The following is a 20,696-nucleotide window of genomic DNA, read 5'->3' on the forward strand; positions in this document are numbered from 1 at the left end:
TATCTACTGGACCGGTAGAAGGATCCCACCATCTTTTCAGTGACCTTGGCAACAGACTTGATGTACGTGTTCCATTTCAGATTAGGAGTAAAGGTCAAACCCAGAAGCTTGTCAAAACACAGGGCCTCTCCCAGACGAGAACTATCCATCCCAATTGATGCCAGATGGGGATCAGAGCGTTGATGATGTAAATATAGGAGTTTGGTTTTAGACACATTAAAGGTAACCAGACACATCTTCCCCCACTGAACCACGTGCTCGAGATCAGAGGAGAGAGAATCAGAGAGAACTTTGTCATTTACAGCCTTTGATGTGTTGCCGTAGATGGTCGTGTCATCAGCATAGATGTCAACGAATGATTTAAGTATGTGTTTAAGGAGATCATTGATGTAGATCAGGAAGAGAGTTGGGACCAGGATTGACCCCTGAGGGACTCCAGCATTAATATTTGTCCATCGACCGCTACTCTTATGAGCATATCGGAGAGAAATGATTTAATGATTGAGAAAACATTTCCAGCTATACTGTAGCTGGAGATCTTGTAAAGTAAATCTCTATGCCATACTCTATCAAAAGCCTTTGATATGTCAAGAGCAATTGCCCTAGAAAGAAGTCTTTGTCAAGAGATTCACTAATCCTGTGAGATATAACCGTCAGCACATCTGCGGTAGATCTTGCAGAGCGGAAACCATATTGTGTGTCACTAAGAAGGTTGTTTCTGCTGAGGTGATTGACTATTTCTCTATTTAATATGGATTCCAGCAACTTACTCATAACACAAAGGAGACTTATTGGTCTGTACTAAGAGGGAGATGACTTATCACCTGAATTCTTAAATACAGGGCAAACTGATGAGGTCTTCCAGGGAGTCAGAAAGCACTTCTCCTTAAGGCAGCGCTTAAACAGTTTCGTAAGTATGGGAGCAAGTTCTGGTTGAAGATTTTTTAACACTATAATTGGGATGCCGTCAAGGCCAGTTGCTTTACTGGAATCAAGGTTCTTGATTAGCTTGGCGACCTCATGCATGGATATTTGTATGTTACCTTGCGTGTTCTGTGTTATAGGAGAAAATATGGAGAGTTGATGGCCTTCGTCGCATAGGGGAGAATTAGCTGCAAAGTTCTTTGTAAATAGTTTGGCCTTGTCTGATGCTGAAGAGATGACCTCTGGTCCATTGATAATGGTTGGGATAGAACGCACACTTCTGTTCAGGATCCTATTTGTTATTTGCCAAAATTGGTGGGGACAAAGCCGCTGATCAGCTACCTTGGATTTAACAGACTGGATATATAGCTCTCTTGCATTTTTTCATTACTCTTTTACAGTGGTTGCATGAAGTCCTGAAAGCAGCTTTAGTTTCAGTGCATCTATTACGTTGGTAGCTATGGAAAAAGTGATTTCTGTGCGTGATAGCAGCAGCACATTCTGGGAAGAACCATGGCTGGCTGTTAGGTTTTTGTTGGAATTTTTTGGATGGTATGAATTGGTCTATGCCTAAAATTAACCATTCGGTCAGATCTGATACTATAGAGGACACTTCCTTTTTAAACATGGAGTGCAGAGGTAAATCAGATATAAATGTACGGAAGCTATCCCAGTCAGCCATAGAGTATCGGTATACAATACGGTCGAAGGGTACGTCAGGGGACTTATTACATTTCGTTTTTATCTTAACTGATACAACTGAGTGGTTGGAGGATCCTAGAGGAGAATGAACGGAACATGAACATTGCTCAGGGGAAGTTGAGAGAAAAAGGTCTAGGAGGCTTGCATATTGACTGGGTGTATCGGGCACATGGGTGGGTTCGCAAACAATCTGAGTGAGGTCATAAGCAATGGCAAAATCATGACAAAACCTCCACTTATCATCTGTCATATTTGAGTGGGTTAGCCATTCCACGTTATGGACGTTGAAGTCACCACAGATGTGGATGTTAGCCAAGAGATGTGCAGACAGGATGTGGTCTATTTTCTCAGATATGCTCTTAAAGATAGTACCTCTGCTGTTGTGGGGCCGATAGAGGGCAAATATAAATGCAGTGGTGTTAGCAAGTACAACTCGGAAGCACATATAGGGTAAATTAGGCTCTTCTCTAGAGATATCCCTGCCACACGGGAAGCCATCTTCAATGTAGGCACATATTCCATGCCCATGGCGATGTTGGGGGTCAGATTTAGCTGTTAAATTAGAGTATCCGTTAATTATGAACTCATCTAGGGAAGTGGTCGGCCCTATTCCAGTTTTGCTTAGAAATAATAAGTCCGGTTTCGTCTCCTGTAATTGGGTTTCAACCTCTGGAAGGTTGGAACGTAGACCCCTGATGTTGGAGGAGGAGACCTGGTAGTAGGGGTCTACGCTGGAAGATGGGGTTCTAGGTTTATTTGAGTTTTTTTTCTGTAGATATTTCATGTTGAGGTTTTGGGATTTGTGGAACAGGTCCGCATACTTGGTTAGAGCAGTACAGAGAGGGAAAGTAAGAGAGAAAAAGACAGGAAATTTTTTTTTTTTTTTTTTTGTAGCACACGAAAAGGTAAAGCTGTAACAAGTACCCACTAGTATGGCATCGAGAGGTCCCACCAGAGACTACTGCATGGTTCAGATCCACTCACCAAATGGCAATACAGCAGTCCCAGTACTTTACGCCTGCTGATAGGACAGCCTCCTTAGTGGTTAATCCAAGGTTCAGGTCCCTAAGTATCAGGCGGATAACGTCAGCCCAGACAAACGTTTACCTCCAGCACCCTTACTAGTGACATGGCCACAAGGACAGACATAGAGACAGAAAAATTTCCGACATCTCAGACTACTGTTCACCAAGTACTACCGACCTTGGTCGCAAAGGGTAGAATTGGCTGCAAAGTTCTTGGCAAATAGTTTGATTTTGTCTGATGCTGATGAGATTACTTCAGGTCCGTTGATGATAGTTGGGATAGAGCCCACGCTTCTGTTCAGGATTCTGTTTGCTATTTGCCAAAACTGGTGAGAACCAAGCCGCTGCTAAGCTACTTTGGACTTAACGAACTGAGCATACAACTCTCTTGCATTTTTTATTACTCTTTTACGGTGGTTGCATGCAGTCCTGAAAGCAGCTTTAGTTTCAATGCATCTATTACGTTGGTAGCTATGGAAAAAGGTGAATTCTGTGCACAATGGCAGCAGCACATTCTGGAGAGAACCACAGCTTGTTATTAGGTTTTGCTGGAACTTTTTCGAGGGTATGAAACGGTCTATACCTACAATTAACCACTCCATCAGGTCTGATACTATAGAGGACACATCCTTTTTAAACATGGAATGCAGTGGTAGATCTGATATAAACCTACAGAAGCTATCCCAGTCAGCCATAGTGTGGTAACATCACTTGCAGAAGGTGGACCCTTCCTCGTATAATTCACTGTGGGTTAGCCATAGCGAGGAGATCTTATTTAGGCTGCGAATACAATGTTATTTTGAATATTTAGTCAGGGTTTGCTTGTAAAGAAAAGTGTTCTCATGCCAGATTGCAATGACAAACCCCTGTACAGAGAGACCTTAGACATTCGAGGATAATGTCTAGTAGGTATTCAAGTTCTCTCCAAGTAGGCATTCAAATTCAATGTATTTGTTAAAATGAATAATCTTTATTTTCATCTGAGTTTATATATATATTATTACGGAATCTAAAGCAATAAAATAATTTAAAATAGTGTAGATCGTAAAAATCTAAAGCAAACACAAAAAATAAAAATATTGCGTTTGGTTGGTTACATGAGGAATAAATTTTACTAGTTAAATGGTTTTAATATTCTCTTTTCTTTTTTTTTCTTAACCAACCAGTTAACTATGAAACATAACTTTTATTGCCTTTGGTAACAGTTACTTATTGTCCAGTTTTTTGTTATGTTCCATTTATAAAAAAAAGTTAGATGTTATTATGTGTTGATAGTTAAGTAGTTCCTTTTTATTAACAAGGTTTCAACGACTGGGCAAGCTGATCTGAGTCTTTAACGTCTTTAAATTGTCAATTACAGAATATATAAAAGATTTTGAATCGAAAACATATTTGTTTTGTTTTTGTTTGAAAACGATTCCAACTTGCAATGAAAAATACAAATAAAATTCCTGAAATGCCGATGTAAAAACAAAAGCAAAAAGGATTTACAATTTTGTTCTTATTTGAATATTTTGAAAGGAAAAAAATGTCGATTAAAAAAAAGTTTTCATGGCTGTGTTTTTATTTACTTATGCATGCACAGAATTTTTAAAACTGGAAGCTGTAAACCGAATGGATGGTTTCAACGCCCAAGCAAGTCGATTTGAGTTTTATAATATAAGAGATAAATTCATTTTTTTGTTATTTTCCAATTTCAGAGACGTGTGAAGCTGGTTACGAATTCACCACAAACTGCACCGCATGTCAGATTGGCTATTATCGTGAGGCTAACACCGCAAACACGTGTGTGAAATGCAGCAATAACACAATCACTCCCAGCATTGGATCCACAAGTGAAAGTCAATGCAATATTAGTAAGTCACGAAAGCACGGCGATACACAAAAACACTTTCGAATGGCCATCTTTACTAAAACATTTCTCTTTCATATTTTCCTTTGTCGTCCTTTTATTTTGGTCTCTTTACCTAGACTAACTCTGCCACAAGTAATTCCCCATTTTTGAATGAATCCAGATGTTTGTCTGTTGTACAGCGTTCACCCTAGGCGGGTTGAATTGGCTTCTTTTTTTTAAAAACGGGTCACCACATATCAAGGCCTGGATACCACTCAAGGATAAGGGTTAATGTGCATATGGTAGTCATTCGGGCAGTAGCATAGTAATGACCCAATCATTTTTCCAGTAACATTGGCAACGAATTTGATGCATGTGCTCCATTTCAGATCAGGAGTGAAGCTCACCAAGAAGCTTGTCTAAACATGGGGCATCCTGAAGGCGAGAGCCATTCATTTCAATCGGGGCCAGATGTGGGTCAGAAGTGGGTCAGATGTGGGTCAGAGCATTGATGATGGGAAGAGAGAAACTTGGTTTAAGACATATTTAAATCAACCAACAGTTGTACCACAAGATAGAATCAGAGAGATCTCGGCCATTTCCGGCCTTTGAAGTGTTGCCACAAGTAATATCTTATTTGGAATAAACCTAGATATTTGTTTGTTGTAGGCTTCCTCTGAAGGGGGAATTGTCAAGGGTATATTAAATTCACACGCGGTCCCCAGTCACCTGCATGAACCCAGATGCCATCGGATTAATATTACCTGAACTAGTATCCATTTATAAAGATGAGGATAACAGTTTGCAAAAAAATAAATACGCAAATCATCAACACTCATCTCAAAGGATCAAGAAAAAATAAATAAAATAAAAAATTTTAAAAAAATAAATAAAAAATAAAATATTATTTGAGCTGCCATTCTCATTTTGAATGTTATTCTTATGTTTCGATCGATGTAACCTCCGACTATCTTCAGGTGCATCCTTTCGACCGCAGGAATGTTTACAAGCCGAACTTTGAAATCTATAATGAATCTTGAACTAAATACTATTCAATTCACGGAGGTATATTGTCCTCATTCCATCAGCCAATACTGGATAGAATTTAAAAAATTTTATTCCAAGTTATTATCGCTTGTAGTGAGGATTTAAGCTTTAATTTCTAGAATACTGTTACATAGAACTGCTATTCAATACCTTATCCGTTGCACCACCAGTCCATGTTACATCAACCGAAAAGGTGTGAGAAAGACCACCAATATGAGTACAGTAATCTGAGTAATCCAAATCATACAAATTATAAAAAAATTATTTTAAAAAAATCCTAAAACATCCATCAGATTAGTGAAGATAATGCATCATCAAGGACATTCGGCGGACCTGAAGAATCTTGCCCCCCTCTCTGTTTTTTATTTTCATCTCTTTTTTTTTCAATTTTGTTTTAGTGGATTATTATCGAATGGACACGAGTCTACATGATTATAAAAAAAATGCAAAATCAAGTGAATATTTAAATATTTGTAGGGGTGCTCAATTTCTAATGCAGCGTTCTAATAAATATCACCCACTTTAGAAAGACGATGTTTTTAGACCAAATTTGACGAATTTAGCCTTTTTAAAAGCAATTCAGCCTTTTTTTAGTATTTTAAAAGGCTAAACTAAAAATTGTTTTTAAGGGGTCAAAAATGTGTCAACATTGAAAAAATCATTAAACTTCATTCATCTTAGTTTATTTTTAATTTTTAATCGGTTTTGTTAAGTTTTGAGACTTTGTGTTGAACAAAGATGGTGGCGTAGTTCAGATCAGTAACCAAGATGGCGACCAAGAATCAAATGCGGTCTGTGGCGTAGTTAACCTCTTAAGTTCTGAGATATTATGTTGAACAAAGATGGCGGCGTAGTTCAGATCAGTAACCAAGATGGCGGCGTAGTTCAGATAAGTAACCAAGATGGCGGCGAAGCATTAAATGCGGTCCGTGACGTAGCAAACGGCGAACTGATTGAATCCAAAATTCGACAATTTTTATAATAATTTTGCGACGTTATCATTGATTGTTTAGCACAACCGTTGGTTATAAAAATGATTGGTGAATCCATTCGTCTCATACCCCCATCAAAAACATTTTACAGGTTTAAATGCGTGTCACGTTGGTACAGTGGTAACGTCACCAGCTTTGACTGTTACAGTTTCGATTTTGATTCTGGTTGATGGCAGCTAAATACGTTTTTGTTTTAATTTTTGAAATCACAACTCTATGACATATACGAAATAATATACGAAATCTGAGCAAATTAAAATATCATATTTAAGCGTACTTTACACCCAGGAAAAGCAGAGAGCCCCCCCACACACACACACACATACACACTCTGCTATTATAATATAATATGATATAAAATAATATAATGTAAAAAAAAAAACGATTTGATCATAAAAACCTGTCTGCCTCACTGCCTAGTGTAAATATCACACTAAGCAGGTTGAGCTGGCTTCCTGTGAAGGAGGAAGATTCTAGGAAATATCAAATTAACAAGTAGTTACCACTTGTATGTCTACCCTGGTCAGGGCAGGAGGATGATTTTGACAATGGTAGTTTTTATTTATTTTATATATATATATATATATATATATATATATATATATATATATATATATATATATATATATATATATATGTATATATATATATATATTGCAAAGAAATTTCATTTATCCTCCTACAAACAGCAGTTGGTATCCCCAAAGGTCACTCATCTGATACTGGCCAGGTTCAACGTCACTTAACCGGTGCGTCAATTTGATATAGTAAAATCCTAAGAATTTATGAGCATTGGACCAATAAAAAGACAGGAATAAAGCTTTTAACGGGAATTTTGACAAGGGTTATACTGAGTGCATGATGATAACCAATATCTGTAAAATAAAATCGTTCCCATGGTTGGGTGAAAGATGGGCAACGTAAAGCTGTGGAAGCCGTGCAAACGAGATACTACCAGTAATGCAGAAAACTTTGAAAATCAAAAGGCAATATATTACTCTGATTTTTCTATCTGTCTGCATCACTCATTCCAGCAAGTTAGAAAGTAACATTAAGAAGTAAATAATTAGCTAAATTAGCATTAGTTTCTCTCTCTCTCTCTCTCTCTCTCTCTCTCTCTCTCTCTCTCTCTCTCTCAAAATAAAGCATTTATGAAGAACTCTCAGCGACAGTCTCCTTGTGTTATCTTTCTTCATGAAAAGAAGCTTATTAATATAACAACCACTAAACGAAACGACGACGGCGAAAAGAAGCGAATATAAAAAAAGAGACTATGCATAAGGACCTCACGCATATAAAGGACGCACGCATGCATAAAGACTTTCTTTTTTTATTGAAAATGTTACAATGCTTTGAAAGTAACACTGCTTCACATGTCTGGGCAACGCATGACTATCACTGTGACAACGATAGTTGAGTCAGTTTTTTGTTTTGTTTTGTTTTTTTTTGCAAGGAGGTCTCATTATGTATGACTTTTGACAAGGATTAAACTGAGTGCCTGATAACCCTGATCTGTAAAAAAAGAATCTTTCCCATGGTTGAGTGAAAGATGGGCGACGTAAAATTGAGATGGGGAGCAACACGGCAAACAGTAAACAAAACAAGAATCGAATTTTGACGAATGACGTCACGTTTTTCGAGCTGAGAGAAAAACTAAGGTTTTCAAATCAGTCTCTGTGGAAACCATGCGAGCGAGACAAGTCCAATAATGTAGAAAACTTTGAAAACCAAAAGGCAAAATGTAACTTCTATATTTTTTCGTCTGTTTGCGTCACTCATTACACTAAATTAGAAAGTAACGTTAAGAAGTAAATAAATATCTAAGATAACATTAGTCTCTTTCTCTTAAGTCTATTCTCTTCAAATTAAACTATTTATGGAGAACGCTCAGCGACCGTCTCCTTGTGTGTTCTTTCTTCGTGGAAAGAAGACTGGTTTTCGGCCAGAAATTTGGCTGTCAAGGGGTCAAAGTTCAACGATTTGGCCTTTGAAAACTCTACCAAACTCCTTCGCGAATTTTGGGTCTAAACACTTGAAATTTTAGATGTAGGTTTCTTGAACATGGATCAAACTTTTTAATTTGATTTGAGCTCAAAACAATAAATGTTAAGAGGTCAAAATTCGGGTCATCATAGTTAAAAAATATTGATCTCTGCCGTCTCTGCCAAATTACTCAGCCAATTTTTGCTCTAAACATTTGAAATTTTACATAAAGTGTATTCAGACATAGGGCAAGCTTTTTAATCGGTTTTGCCGAAAATTTGGCTGCCAAGGAGTCAAAGTTCAAAAGATTTGATCTTTGCATAATATATAATATAGCAACTACTAAACGAAACGGCAACGACGAAAACAAACAATTATAAAAAAAAAAAGAGGCCATGTGTAAACACCTCATACGTAGAAATTGTAGTTGAGAATGGTTTAATGCTTTGAAAGAAACACCGCTTCACCTATCTTTATTTAGTACACGCTTTTTCTTCATTCTTTTCCATCCGCCACCCACCAACCTATTAACATCTTATATATAAAGAATTCTATGTCTGATTCCATTCCTTTATTTGTAGCTGCCTGCCCAGTCGGTACTTACCTACACGAAACCAGCAACAATTGTACCGCATGTCAAGTGGGCGAGTACCAAGATGAGATCAACCAAAAGTCTTGCAAGCCATGCCCAAGTAGAAATTATCGGACAGACGGAAGAGGATCAAAAAAGCTATCCGATTGCTACTGTAAGAAAACATCTTTTTTCTTACATTCTTTTTCCTTTTCTTTTTATAAATATTGTTTTCTTATATATATATATATATATATATATATATATATATATATATATATATATATATATATATATATATATAAAGCGGGGAAATTTGTCAAACAACGATTTATTTTTACAAAGTTTTTCAAAGACAAATGTTATATTATACTCATAGATACTCAAAATGTCGTCCGTGCACGACACTGCAACGTCATAACCTAGAAATCAAAGCTCGATAAAAAAAAAAAAAAAAAAAAAAAACAATCAAAAAGCAGCAATCACGCATTTTATTCATGATAAGCTGACCTTCAAATTTCCCGCTTTTCTTGCGATCAACATGTATTTTATTAAAATAAAAAATGCGAGCATGAAAAGTAATATGGTTAAGTTTAAACATGGAAAAGTAAAGTACAATATATTCTAGTAAAAAATATAATAAATTTATAACTTAAAATATTGCAGCATTTCTTTTACAATATTCAATTTAACATTACATAATCAATTCTTAATGCTGCAATATTTTAAGTTTACTAGAATATCTTGTTCTTTTCTTTTCCATGTTTAAGCTTAACCATATTACTTTTCATGCTCGCATTTTTCTATTGTAATCCATGATTTTTCTCGGCTTCCAATAAATTCACTTGTTCTTTATTTAATTTCAGTCTTATTTTTTTTGCTCTCATGAACACAACATACACATATGTAATAACAATGTACGGCACTCGTCTGTTTTCATTCTGTCTGTTTCACTACTTACTTCTCTTTTTGCGAGAGCGGTAAATTAGTAGCAACACTAGTTGCGGATGCGACGTGGTTGCTATGGAAACCACTCAGAAAAAACGTCGCTCACCTCCTTACGTTTTTTTACGATTTTGGACACCAGTAAATTCGTCATAACTTTTGTTTTACTGAACGAAAATTGACAATTTTTTTTTTCACAATATAGCTGAGAAGGTGATGTAATCATAGTTTGAAATTTGGTCGAAAAATGAGTGAGCGGTGAAGCTTTAAAGCAGTTCTAAATGACTAAAACTGCCGCTTAACCATATATTCAAACACGGTAGTGTTTGAATTATATATATATATATATATATATATATATATATATATATATATAAAGTTGCTTTTTATGTTAAACTAACTGATGTACATGGTATTGTCAAAGTATCAAACCTGTTACAAAAAAAAAAAAAAAAAAAACATAGAGAGAACAAAACATAAATGTAGATCCTGAACATTCTATACCTTAACCGTTTCTCCTTAAATAATTCTAACAAAATTAATAAGGTATTAACTAACAAATAAGTGAACAAAACGAAACAAAAACTGTTCAGTAAATATGCATGTATATATGTATATGTTACATTAGGATGTATATATGCATAGAATAATCCAACCTCCCCATACACACATTTATAGATTTTTTTTCCAGAGTAGGTAGGAACCTAAAGTTTTTTTTTTTTTGCCTATCCACTCGCATGTGGTCTGTAACATGTTTCCATAGCATTTTTTCAACCAGATCCTGAAATGTGGACGAAATGTTGATTACCATATATTTATTTTAGATTTTTCTTTTCGGTCGCATAACGTCAATCATCGTTTTTATTTTATATATATATATATATATATATATATATATATATATATATATATATATATATATATATGTGTGTGTGTGTGTGTGTGTGTGTGTGTGTGTGTGTTTTATGTTTTATTACCGTTTTATCTGTTTGGTTACATATGTTTCGGATGTTGGACCATGTTTACGATCCAACTGCCTCGTCAGACCTTACAGAAAGATCTGACGAGGCTATATATATTTGGTAAAACTGGTAATTAGTAAAAACCTGAAGAGAGTGCTCAATGCTATTGCAGAGCAAATATGTGTTTTATTATTTTTGTTACCGCTTTATCTGTTTGGTTACATATGTTTCGGATGTTGGACCATGTTTACGATCCAACAGCCTCGTCAGACCTTTCCAGTTATTTTGAAGAATGTTTACGATCCAACAGCCTCGTCAGATCTTTCTGTAAGGTCTGACGAGGCAGTTGGATCGTAAACATGGTCCAACATCCGAAACATATGTAACCAAACAGATAAAATGGTAATAAAACATAAAACACACACACACACACACACACACACATATATATATATATATATATATATATATATATATATATATATATATATATATATATATATGATTAGCTTTTTTGGAAAAAGAAATCCAGCAGAGTGCTCAATTAAAAGGAAAATCTGAAATGTATTTTGTGTAAAGAAAGTTGTTAGAGGGTCAGGGGAGCATTGGCTGAAGAGAGCTTGATATGGATATCTAAAACGGTCCTGATTATCGGGCTTGAAACCGACGGTACCAATGACTTATCTAACAATTTTCTGTACACAAAATACAATATATATATATATATATATAATACAAAATATGTATATATATTTATGAATATATTTGTGTGTACATATCGTATATGTATGTACATAAGTATCTATCGGTCGATATTAACCCTATTCGGGTTTAACTGGCTTCCTCCAGAGGAAGAAGTTTCATGGGAATATGAAATTCACAAGCGGTCCCCAGTTGCATGTATATTCCTGTAAGAGAGATGACGACGTTAGGTTTTTTGCAACTCTTGCAGTCGACATCCTCCTACGTAGAGCGCCTGGATTTCCCAAATTGGTCACCCATTGCAGTAATAACAAGGCTCAACGTTGCTTAACTTCGGTGATCTGATGGGAACTGGTGTGCTGTATACGGCATGATCACGTACATAAATATATGTACATATAATATGTTCGGAAAATATATATGGCAGTTAAGCAATATAGAATTTTCCGCCTTTCATCCTCATTAGGTTTTTGGTTGTTTTTGTTTTACGGCATATCAACCATTTTCAGGTTATTTAATGCCGAATCCAGTTATTTTGAAGAATTTTTATTTTTAATAGAATATATATTTTTTGTTTCAAATCGGTTTCTATTTAACCCATAGTTGGGACCCTAACAGGTATTACCATTCTGGGTCAGAGCGGACCTGGGAGCAGTGGCAATTAAAGGGTGGCTCACTATCGGATATAGTTTAACGTCATATCTAGGACTTTCATCCTCATTAGGATTCGTCAAGCTATTGATGTTTTTAATGTTCCCGGTGTACTCAGTTTGCTAGTCAGCCAATCATATTCTTTATTATTCACGCACTCATTTATTGTGACATCTTCATTATTTTGATCATGCTCCGAAAAAGATCATCAAAATCGAACATCAACCATATTTGTTTTTGTGTACAAAATTTTCTGAAATGTCAATTCGATCTGGTTTAAGTTTTGTATTAGACCTTTGGGTTATAGTCAGTAGCGCACTTCCTAACTTCCAGTGTGTCTGCTACCGGAAGCGGTGACAAAGAAAAGCTGTCCCTTCACTTTTATTGTTCTTCAGCATTTCTATTTTGAAGGAATTTATCGAAATAAAATATAAGAAAAGGACATTATTGAAAAATATACAATAAAAATTAACAAAATTAAAACCGATAAAAATAACATAATTTGTATTTTTTTGCACTTTTGATAACAAAATTAAAAAATTGAAGTTTTTATTTTAATTGAAATTTTATAAGAAGTATGTTTATGAAATTATAAAAATACGGTTTTTATTTATTTAATTTTTTTTTAATTTATATAATTAATATATGTTTATGAAAGTACGGAAATAAAATTATTGAAATCTAAATAAAGGAAATTATTGCAATCAAAAAACAAAATTTCAAACATTATAAAAAAAACGTATCTGACACATAATATTTCCAAAATAGTCTTAAAATGTTTTTAAAATAATTTTTAAAAAAAGAGCGCAAAAAGTGTATTCAATAATCTTTAAAAAATAAAACTAATTTCAATAATTTTTAATTAAAATAAGAATGAGGAAAAAAAACGTTTCAATGATTATTAAATTAAAAAAAAAAAAAAAAAGAATGATCGGGAAAATGTTATAAAAGAAATTGATTGCATTGGGGGAGATATAGACACGAGAGAAAAAAAAACGAAGGAACTGATTTGCCTTGTAACCGCTTTTGATAGCAGCCACGCCGGAATTAGGAAGTAAGTTAGCTGACTATAACCGAGTGGGGAATTCAGCCGGTTCAGGGGAGGTAAATCCGTTAGTGTGATGCTTATTACATAAATAAAATTAACTCCACATGAAAAACAAAATTTTACCGAATCTGTCTATAAGCACTTTTTATTTAAGTGTGTAATTTCTTAACAGATCAAGGGGAAGCAGAAAATTTTTATAAGTAAAAGACACAGGGTACCAATGAACATAGATTGACATCATGATTATCTGTTATTGAATGAGTTAGATCTTAAAAAAATAAAAGAAAAAATAATTTATATATACATTTTTTGTTCACTATCTTGATGTGAGTGTGTGTGTAAATATCGAACAGGTAAACTCTTGAATTACTGGTCACATAGCACTGAAATTAACAGGAAAAAGTAATTATACACCACGGATGGTTTCTAACGAGTAAAAGTCTTTGTTTGTGTTGATGAATAACGCATACATACATTTGTAGACATTTTGAAATGCGAAATGTTTCTTTCAACTGGCCGACGTTTATACTTCTTTCTGCGCATGCGCACATGAAATAAATTTCTACAAGTGTGTTAATATTTACGAGAGAGAAGTGATTTTGCAGTTTTATTATATTTATTAAAAAGCTAATCAAGTTCATAATTTAAATTCACAAACCAACAAAATTAGATGCGCGACAATCCAAATTTTAATTCCTTTTGTAAATCATTGTGGATTATATAGGATATCATTATATATATCCTATTAGCTCATCATCTCAAATATTCAAATATTGCATAGATTATAAGAAAAAGCACACGTATAGATACGCACACCCTTGTTACTTAAAAATACTCGTACATATATATCTTTTTTTAGAATAGAAATGTTTTTAGGTAAATGTGTAGTTTAGCGGCGTAAATTATTTGACAGACAAAAAAAAATATAAAAACTATTTATTTTTATACAAAATACACTATTAGATCCTAAAGCTGAAATAAAACCAGAAAAAAAAATTATTTTTTCATCATTTTTATTAGAATAAATGTACGACATTCGAGGCCGCCATATTGCTTTTAAAATTTGGCCTTGCTAAGTTTTGACAAATTGGCCTTTTTAAAGCCAAATTTGGCCTTTTTAAAGCCAAATTTGGCCTTTTTACGCTCTTTACCACTATTCGACCTTTTTTACGTTCAAAAAGTCGGCCCAGAACCACTTCTTGGCCGATTTTTTTAACGTAAAAAAAGGTCAAATCTAGCTTTAAAAAGGCCAATCTCTTAAACCTTAGAAAGGCCAAATTTTAAAAGCAATACGGCGACCTCGAATGTCGTACATTTAGTCTAATAAAAAATGATGAAAAAATAATAAAAATGAAATTTTTTCTGGTTTTATTTTTCAGCCTTTGAGTCTAATTATGTGTTTTATATAAAATAAATAGTTTTTATAATTTTTTGTCTGTCAAATAATTTACGCCGCTAAACTACACATTTACCTTTTTTATTTATTCTCCTTTTGCTTGTTTTTTCTTTTTTTTTTTTTTAGTTTACTGTGAATCTGGTTTTGAAGCTAACAACAAAACATGCGAGTCATGTCCAAAAGGAACCTACAAAAATAACGACGAGAGTTATAAAGATCCTTGTAAACCTTGCCCAAGTACAAAGACAACACTCACAATCAATTCCACTTCAGAATCCGATTGTAAAATACGTAAGTAATTTCACAAGTTTCTTCCAAGTGACTTACCAACTTTTCAATTTCAGTAATTCAATTATAAATAAACACGATGAACACAAGACACGGATTAAGCACGTGTATTGTACATTATATAATAATATAAACTAGCAAGATCTGTCTGCTGGCGTTGCCCGAGCAGATATAAAATAATGCTAACCAAAAGAAAATATTAAATATTCTTACTGAATTGAACACAAGACACGGATTAAGCACGTGTATTGAACATCTATCTTCCCATTTTCTCTTCTTTTCTTCATTTTTTAATGATCGCCAGATTTTATAATGATCTCTATTATCAATTTTGGTTTCGGTTTCGATTCTAGCAGATGGCACTCAAATTATATATTGTTTTTACTTTGGGAATCATGACTATATATTGGGTACAATATAATATGAAATAATCCAATGGGATTTTCGAACTAATATAAATTCAAACATGCTAATGCATTTTCGAAGTAATATACACTGAAGAATGCTAATAGTATTTTCGGACTAAAATAAATTAATGAATGCTATGACATTTTCGAACTAAAATAAATTGAAGAAGGCTAATGGCATTTTCGAACTAATATAAATTAAGCATTTTAATGGTATTTTCTAACTAATACAAATTGAAGAATGCTAATAGCATTTTCGAACAAAATAAATTAACGAATGCTAAAATGACATTTTCGAACTAAAATAAATTGAAAAATGCTAATATTATTTTCAAACTAATATAAATTGAAGAATGCTAATATTATTTTCGAACTAATATATAATTGAGAAGGCTAATATTATTTTCGAACTAATATACATTGAGAAGGCTAATATAAATTGAGAAAGCTAATATTTTTTTCGAACTAATATACATTGAGAAAGCTAATATTATTTTCGAACTAATATAAATTGAGAAAGCTAATATTATTTTCGAACTAATATAAATTGAGAAAGCTAATATTATTTTCGAACTAATATAAATTGAGAAGGCTAATATTATTTTCGAACTAATATAAATTGAGAAAGCTAATATTATTTTCGAACTAATATAAATTGAAGAATGCTAATATTTTTTCGAACTAATATAAATTGAAGAATGCTAATATTTTTTCGAACTAATATAAATTGAAGAATGCTAATATTTTTTCGAACTAATATAAATTGAAGAATGCTAATATTTTTTCGAACTAATATAAATTGAAGAATGCTAATATTATTTTCGAACTAATATAAATTGAGAATGCTAATATTATTTTCGAACTAATATAAATTGAAGAATGCTAATATTTTTTCGAACTAATATAAATTGAAGAATGCTAATATTTTTTCGAACTAATATAAATTGAAGAATGCTAATATTTTTTCGAACTAATATAAATTGAAGAATGCTAATATTTTTTCGAACTAATATAAATTGAAGAATGCTAATATTTTTTCGAACTAATATAAATTGAAGAATGCTAATATTATTTTCGAACTAATATAAATTGAAGAATGCTAATATTTTTTCGAACTAATATAAATTGAAGAATGCTAATATTATTTTCGAACTAATGGTCAGTATGTGGCCAAATAGCACAGGGGAGAGGCATTGATTCGAGGAAGAAAAAAGTCCCATTTATTTCTGCTACAATCTGTTAGAACTTTTCTTTAATTAGTTATTTCTAACACATTTTTTTTTGTTTATAGAAAAGAATACTCTTTTGTAGCAGAACAACCTTTCATTTTTTAGACGAAGGCAGTTAAAAACCAACCAGCTATTGCATTCAAAAACAAATTAAATTCAATTATAAATTACAAATACAATAAAGAATAATACTTATGTCCGTTTGAAGTTTGATTGTTTCCAAAACGTTTGTCCTGGAAAGTGTTCTTTCTTGTTGAAAAGAATTAGGTAACAGAGGTGACGAGAAGTGTTTTCATTCTTTCCAGTAAATTATTTTTCCTCTCGTCCTTTTCGTAAATTCTTTTTCTCTTTTTTTTTCTAAGCTCTACTCGCCTAAGGTTCTTTTTTTAGTGTTTATACATAGCCTCTCTTCAAATAATAGTGGTTAAGTTGCATAAAGTCACTTATGTAAATTGCCCTAAAAAGTCGTCTTAAGAATATTTCCAACACATCAAATGGTTTCATGCATTGTCTGGAGCGATTTCTACAAAATATAAGAGCTAACAGTTTTTTTTGTGTGTGTGTTTTTTTAATAAACATTGCTCGTCTATTTTTGATTTCAAAACCAGAAGCGATCATCAAGTAGACGGTACCTCTTTTTATTACACATATTCGTGCCAATAGCATAAACGAAAGAAACTGAAAAACTAGGCTAGTTTAAATCAAATATGGATCGGTTAGACGGATTGCTATTTATTTTGAAGTACGGGATTTCGTCAGAGTTGTAAGAGATATTTTAAGGCATTTTTTTTTTAAATTATTATTTATACAGACAAATGTCCCCCGGGTCAACAACCAAATACAACTGGAGATGGCTGTGAACTTTGCCCATTAGGAACATATCAACCCAAGGAAGATGAACCCGAATGTATTAAATGCAATGCCAATTACAGTACGCGTGCGGATGGGTCGATCAATTCAACTTCTTGCGATGGTAAGCCAGTTCAGAGTTTTTAAATTTTCATTTTGTGATATTTTGTTCAAGAATAGCTTTTTTGCAAAACTTTAAAATATTGTTTGGTTTGAAAAGACTTGAGTATTTCAAACACATTTAATGACTGAAAAAATAAATTGTAACACTTTTTTTCTCTTTCTAATGTACATGGCCTAAAAAAGTAAATAGACAACCATGCCATTATCTACATATTAATATCGTAGTACCTTTAACGTACGTACGCGTGTCACGGTTTCCAGATTATATATCATTTGATTGGGAGATCCTATTTAGTAAAAAGGATAGAACGTGATAACATACTACAACATTAAATTCGCGTATCTACAGGGTGGTCAAAAAGTCAGGTAACATGTTAAAGGTAGAAAAAACAATATGATCCATTATAATCTCTATTCGTTTAATATTATTTGTTTAAATATTTGAGTGTAATATATAAACTACCCCTCCTGATTTCTGGCTTTGGGGCTATGTAAAGGATAGCGTTTATGGCAAGAAGCCTGATACAATAGCGTCTTTAAAGTTATTTATTGAAGAGGAGATTGCGCGGATATCAGCTGACATGATTACACGTGTTACACAATCAGTGGTTAATCGCTTCCAGCGATTGATAGAGAGAAATGGACGACAATTAACAAAATTAACATTTCATGTTTTTTTCATTTTATATTTCAATGTATGGTACTTAAATATACGTGTATTGCTAATATCGTTTTTCTTTAAAATGTTACCTGACTTTTTGACCACCCTGTATGTACTAATTTAATGTTCGTAGCACGTTATAACCTTCTATCCTCCTTTTTATTAAATAGGATCTCCCAATCACCGAAGACGAAATGTAAAAAAAAAAAAAAAAAAAAAATTAAATAATAAAAAATATTTTTTTGTGCAGTACGTGAAACTAAAACATACCTTCTTAATCTTCTGGCTAGAATCCAAGGGTAGTATCTGTTCTATCTAAATATGGTATAATGATATTGTGGAGCTTCTTTTCACATTAGGCGTCCATATTGGAATATTTTCAATGGAATTATGTCACACACTCCTATAAGAATATTGGCGATAAACCGTAATAAGCAGATATTCTGACACTTAAGATAAGTACTTTTACGGTCTTAACAAAAGGGTCTCCATTCATGCTGAACCTCCACACAATGCCCAGCAGCAATATATTACATATGAAAGATGCCACTGTGGAATTTCCACAGGTCTCGCTACTTAATAATCAAAACCGATGTTAGAAGATCTTGATGTGACTAAACAATATAATGTTGATCATTTCCCTCACTGATAAAGGTAGATAATCACTTGGCTTGAAACAGAAAGTGGAATCCCGAGGTTTGTGGCGAGTTAACACTGATTAATTCCAGATTCATATTAAGCTATAATACAGATCCTCTGAGAAGTTTCAATGCTTTTTTGTATACTTAAATGGTACCCCCCCCCTCCGTACCAAAGTGACACTCATCCTGAGCAGGTTGAACTGATTCCTTTCATATTAATTTTCAAATGATCCCCAGTCGCTTGCATATCCCCGTCAGTGGAGATGATGACACTAGGTTTTTGCAGTTCTGTAACATAGCGTGTATGGGCACGTTTGAAAATATCAGCAGGAGCCGAAGGATACCTGTCTAGCGGAAATGCTATCAGATGGCTAACGAAGTTATAGATATCAGAATTAGCAAGTGTGCGCAGGCTTGCTTCAGAAGAAAAAGAAAAAAAAGGACAGTGCATGGTTGAGGAGAAGAAAAGTCTATGCTGGATGAGAGGGATGTGTGACCCCGTGATGGAGGCGAGAAACTTTTAAGCTGGTGTCGAGACGGTAGAGTTTTGTTAATCCCATGGCAGACGAAATGAACAATAATTTTGACCGCTTAACATTTATTGTTTTGAGCTCAAATCAAATTAAAAAGTTTGATCCATGTTCAAGGAACCTACATCTAAAATTTCAAGTGTTTAGTGTTGCGCTTTGATGTTTAATTAAGACATTCAGCAGTTATCAAATTTGGAAAACAACATCTAGTGCCAGACCCTATCAAAGCTCTTTGACATAAGCCTCAATCAGGAGATTCGTTAAGCTTGCAACATTAACTGTCGATCGTGCAGGACGAAATCCATATTGCTTAAAACTTAGTAGATTGCTTTTGCTGAGGTTATTAGCACTTTCTTGATTTATAATAGACTAAGGTAAGGAGTACAATGACGGGAATGTTATGATCATTTGCAGCAAAGTTCTTGAAAAGTTTGGGGATAGTAATAAATGCTGCATCTAATTAATGTTTGACAGTTTTGTTCTCCTGTGTCGTTTTGCATACCAGTGCTCTTCAAGGTGCTGCCGTATACGGTCGTGCCATCCACATAGATGTCAACAAATGGTCTCCGAATATAATATGGAAGATCACTAATGATGATTAGGAGAAGAGTAAGGCTTAGAATAAATCTGTAAGACAGTGTTACAGAGGGGGTGGAGTTGCAAATCGCAAAGGTAATTCTGGAGAGGACAATCAGCTATCTGGGCTTGCAAAGATGACGTTAATAGAAGCCGGACCCAGGACAGTCAGAAAAGTCGGCCAGGGCCACGATCTTAAATCGAGGTGCACTTGCAACAATGTCAAAGAAGTTCAAAATCGGAGATGCATAAATCTTGGGGATTTCAAACAATAAACAAAAAAAAGGCATGGAGGAATGTCCTGACGTCATCTGTCTCAATAAAAAGAAAGACAACCAGATAACTGGAGAGAAGAGCAGACACATTATATTTCAGCCTTTTGCTGTCAGTATTGTCACTGGAGAATAAACATTGTTTTTATCATTCTCGTTACTTATTATTAAAAGTACAAGAGACATTTTGTTGTTTATGTCTGATTGTGGAGACACGCATAATTGTATGGATTCAAACAAACCACAACTAGCGATCTGGCTCTTCTTATAAATAACATAAAAACACGTGCATTAATATTATAATCTTTAAGCTTCTATCAACATTTTATCAGAGAGAA

The 20,696-nt window shown here is 33.7% G+C and overlaps 1 protein-coding gene across 3 annotated transcripts in view; it reads left to right on the forward strand.

Moving 5' to 3' along the window:
• The window catches only part of LOC145297770 (uncharacterized), a 576,130-nt gene that overhangs the window by 465,412 nt on the left and 90,022 nt on the right, over positions 1 to 20,696 (forward strand). For all 3 annotated transcript variants that reach the window (XM_080144014.1, XM_080144016.1, XM_080144015.1), the window contains exons 56-59: positions 4,352 to 4,507; positions 9,089 to 9,253; positions 14,909 to 15,073; positions 17,518 to 17,679. In XM_080144014.1, coding sequence (XP_080000140.1) covers positions 4,352 to 4,507; positions 9,089 to 9,253; positions 14,909 to 15,073; positions 17,518 to 17,679 — 648 coding nt within the window. The remainder of the gene's footprint in view (positions 1 to 4,351; positions 4,508 to 9,088; positions 9,254 to 14,908; positions 15,074 to 17,517; positions 17,680 to 20,696) is intronic.

This window comes from Euprymna scolopes, chromosome 18, assembly GCF_053919585.1.
Source record: "Euprymna scolopes isolate OS-2025 chromosome 18, ASM5391958v1, whole genome shotgun sequence".
NCBI classification, from domain to species: Eukaryota; Metazoa; Mollusca; class Cephalopoda; order Sepiida; family Sepiolidae; genus Euprymna; species Euprymna scolopes.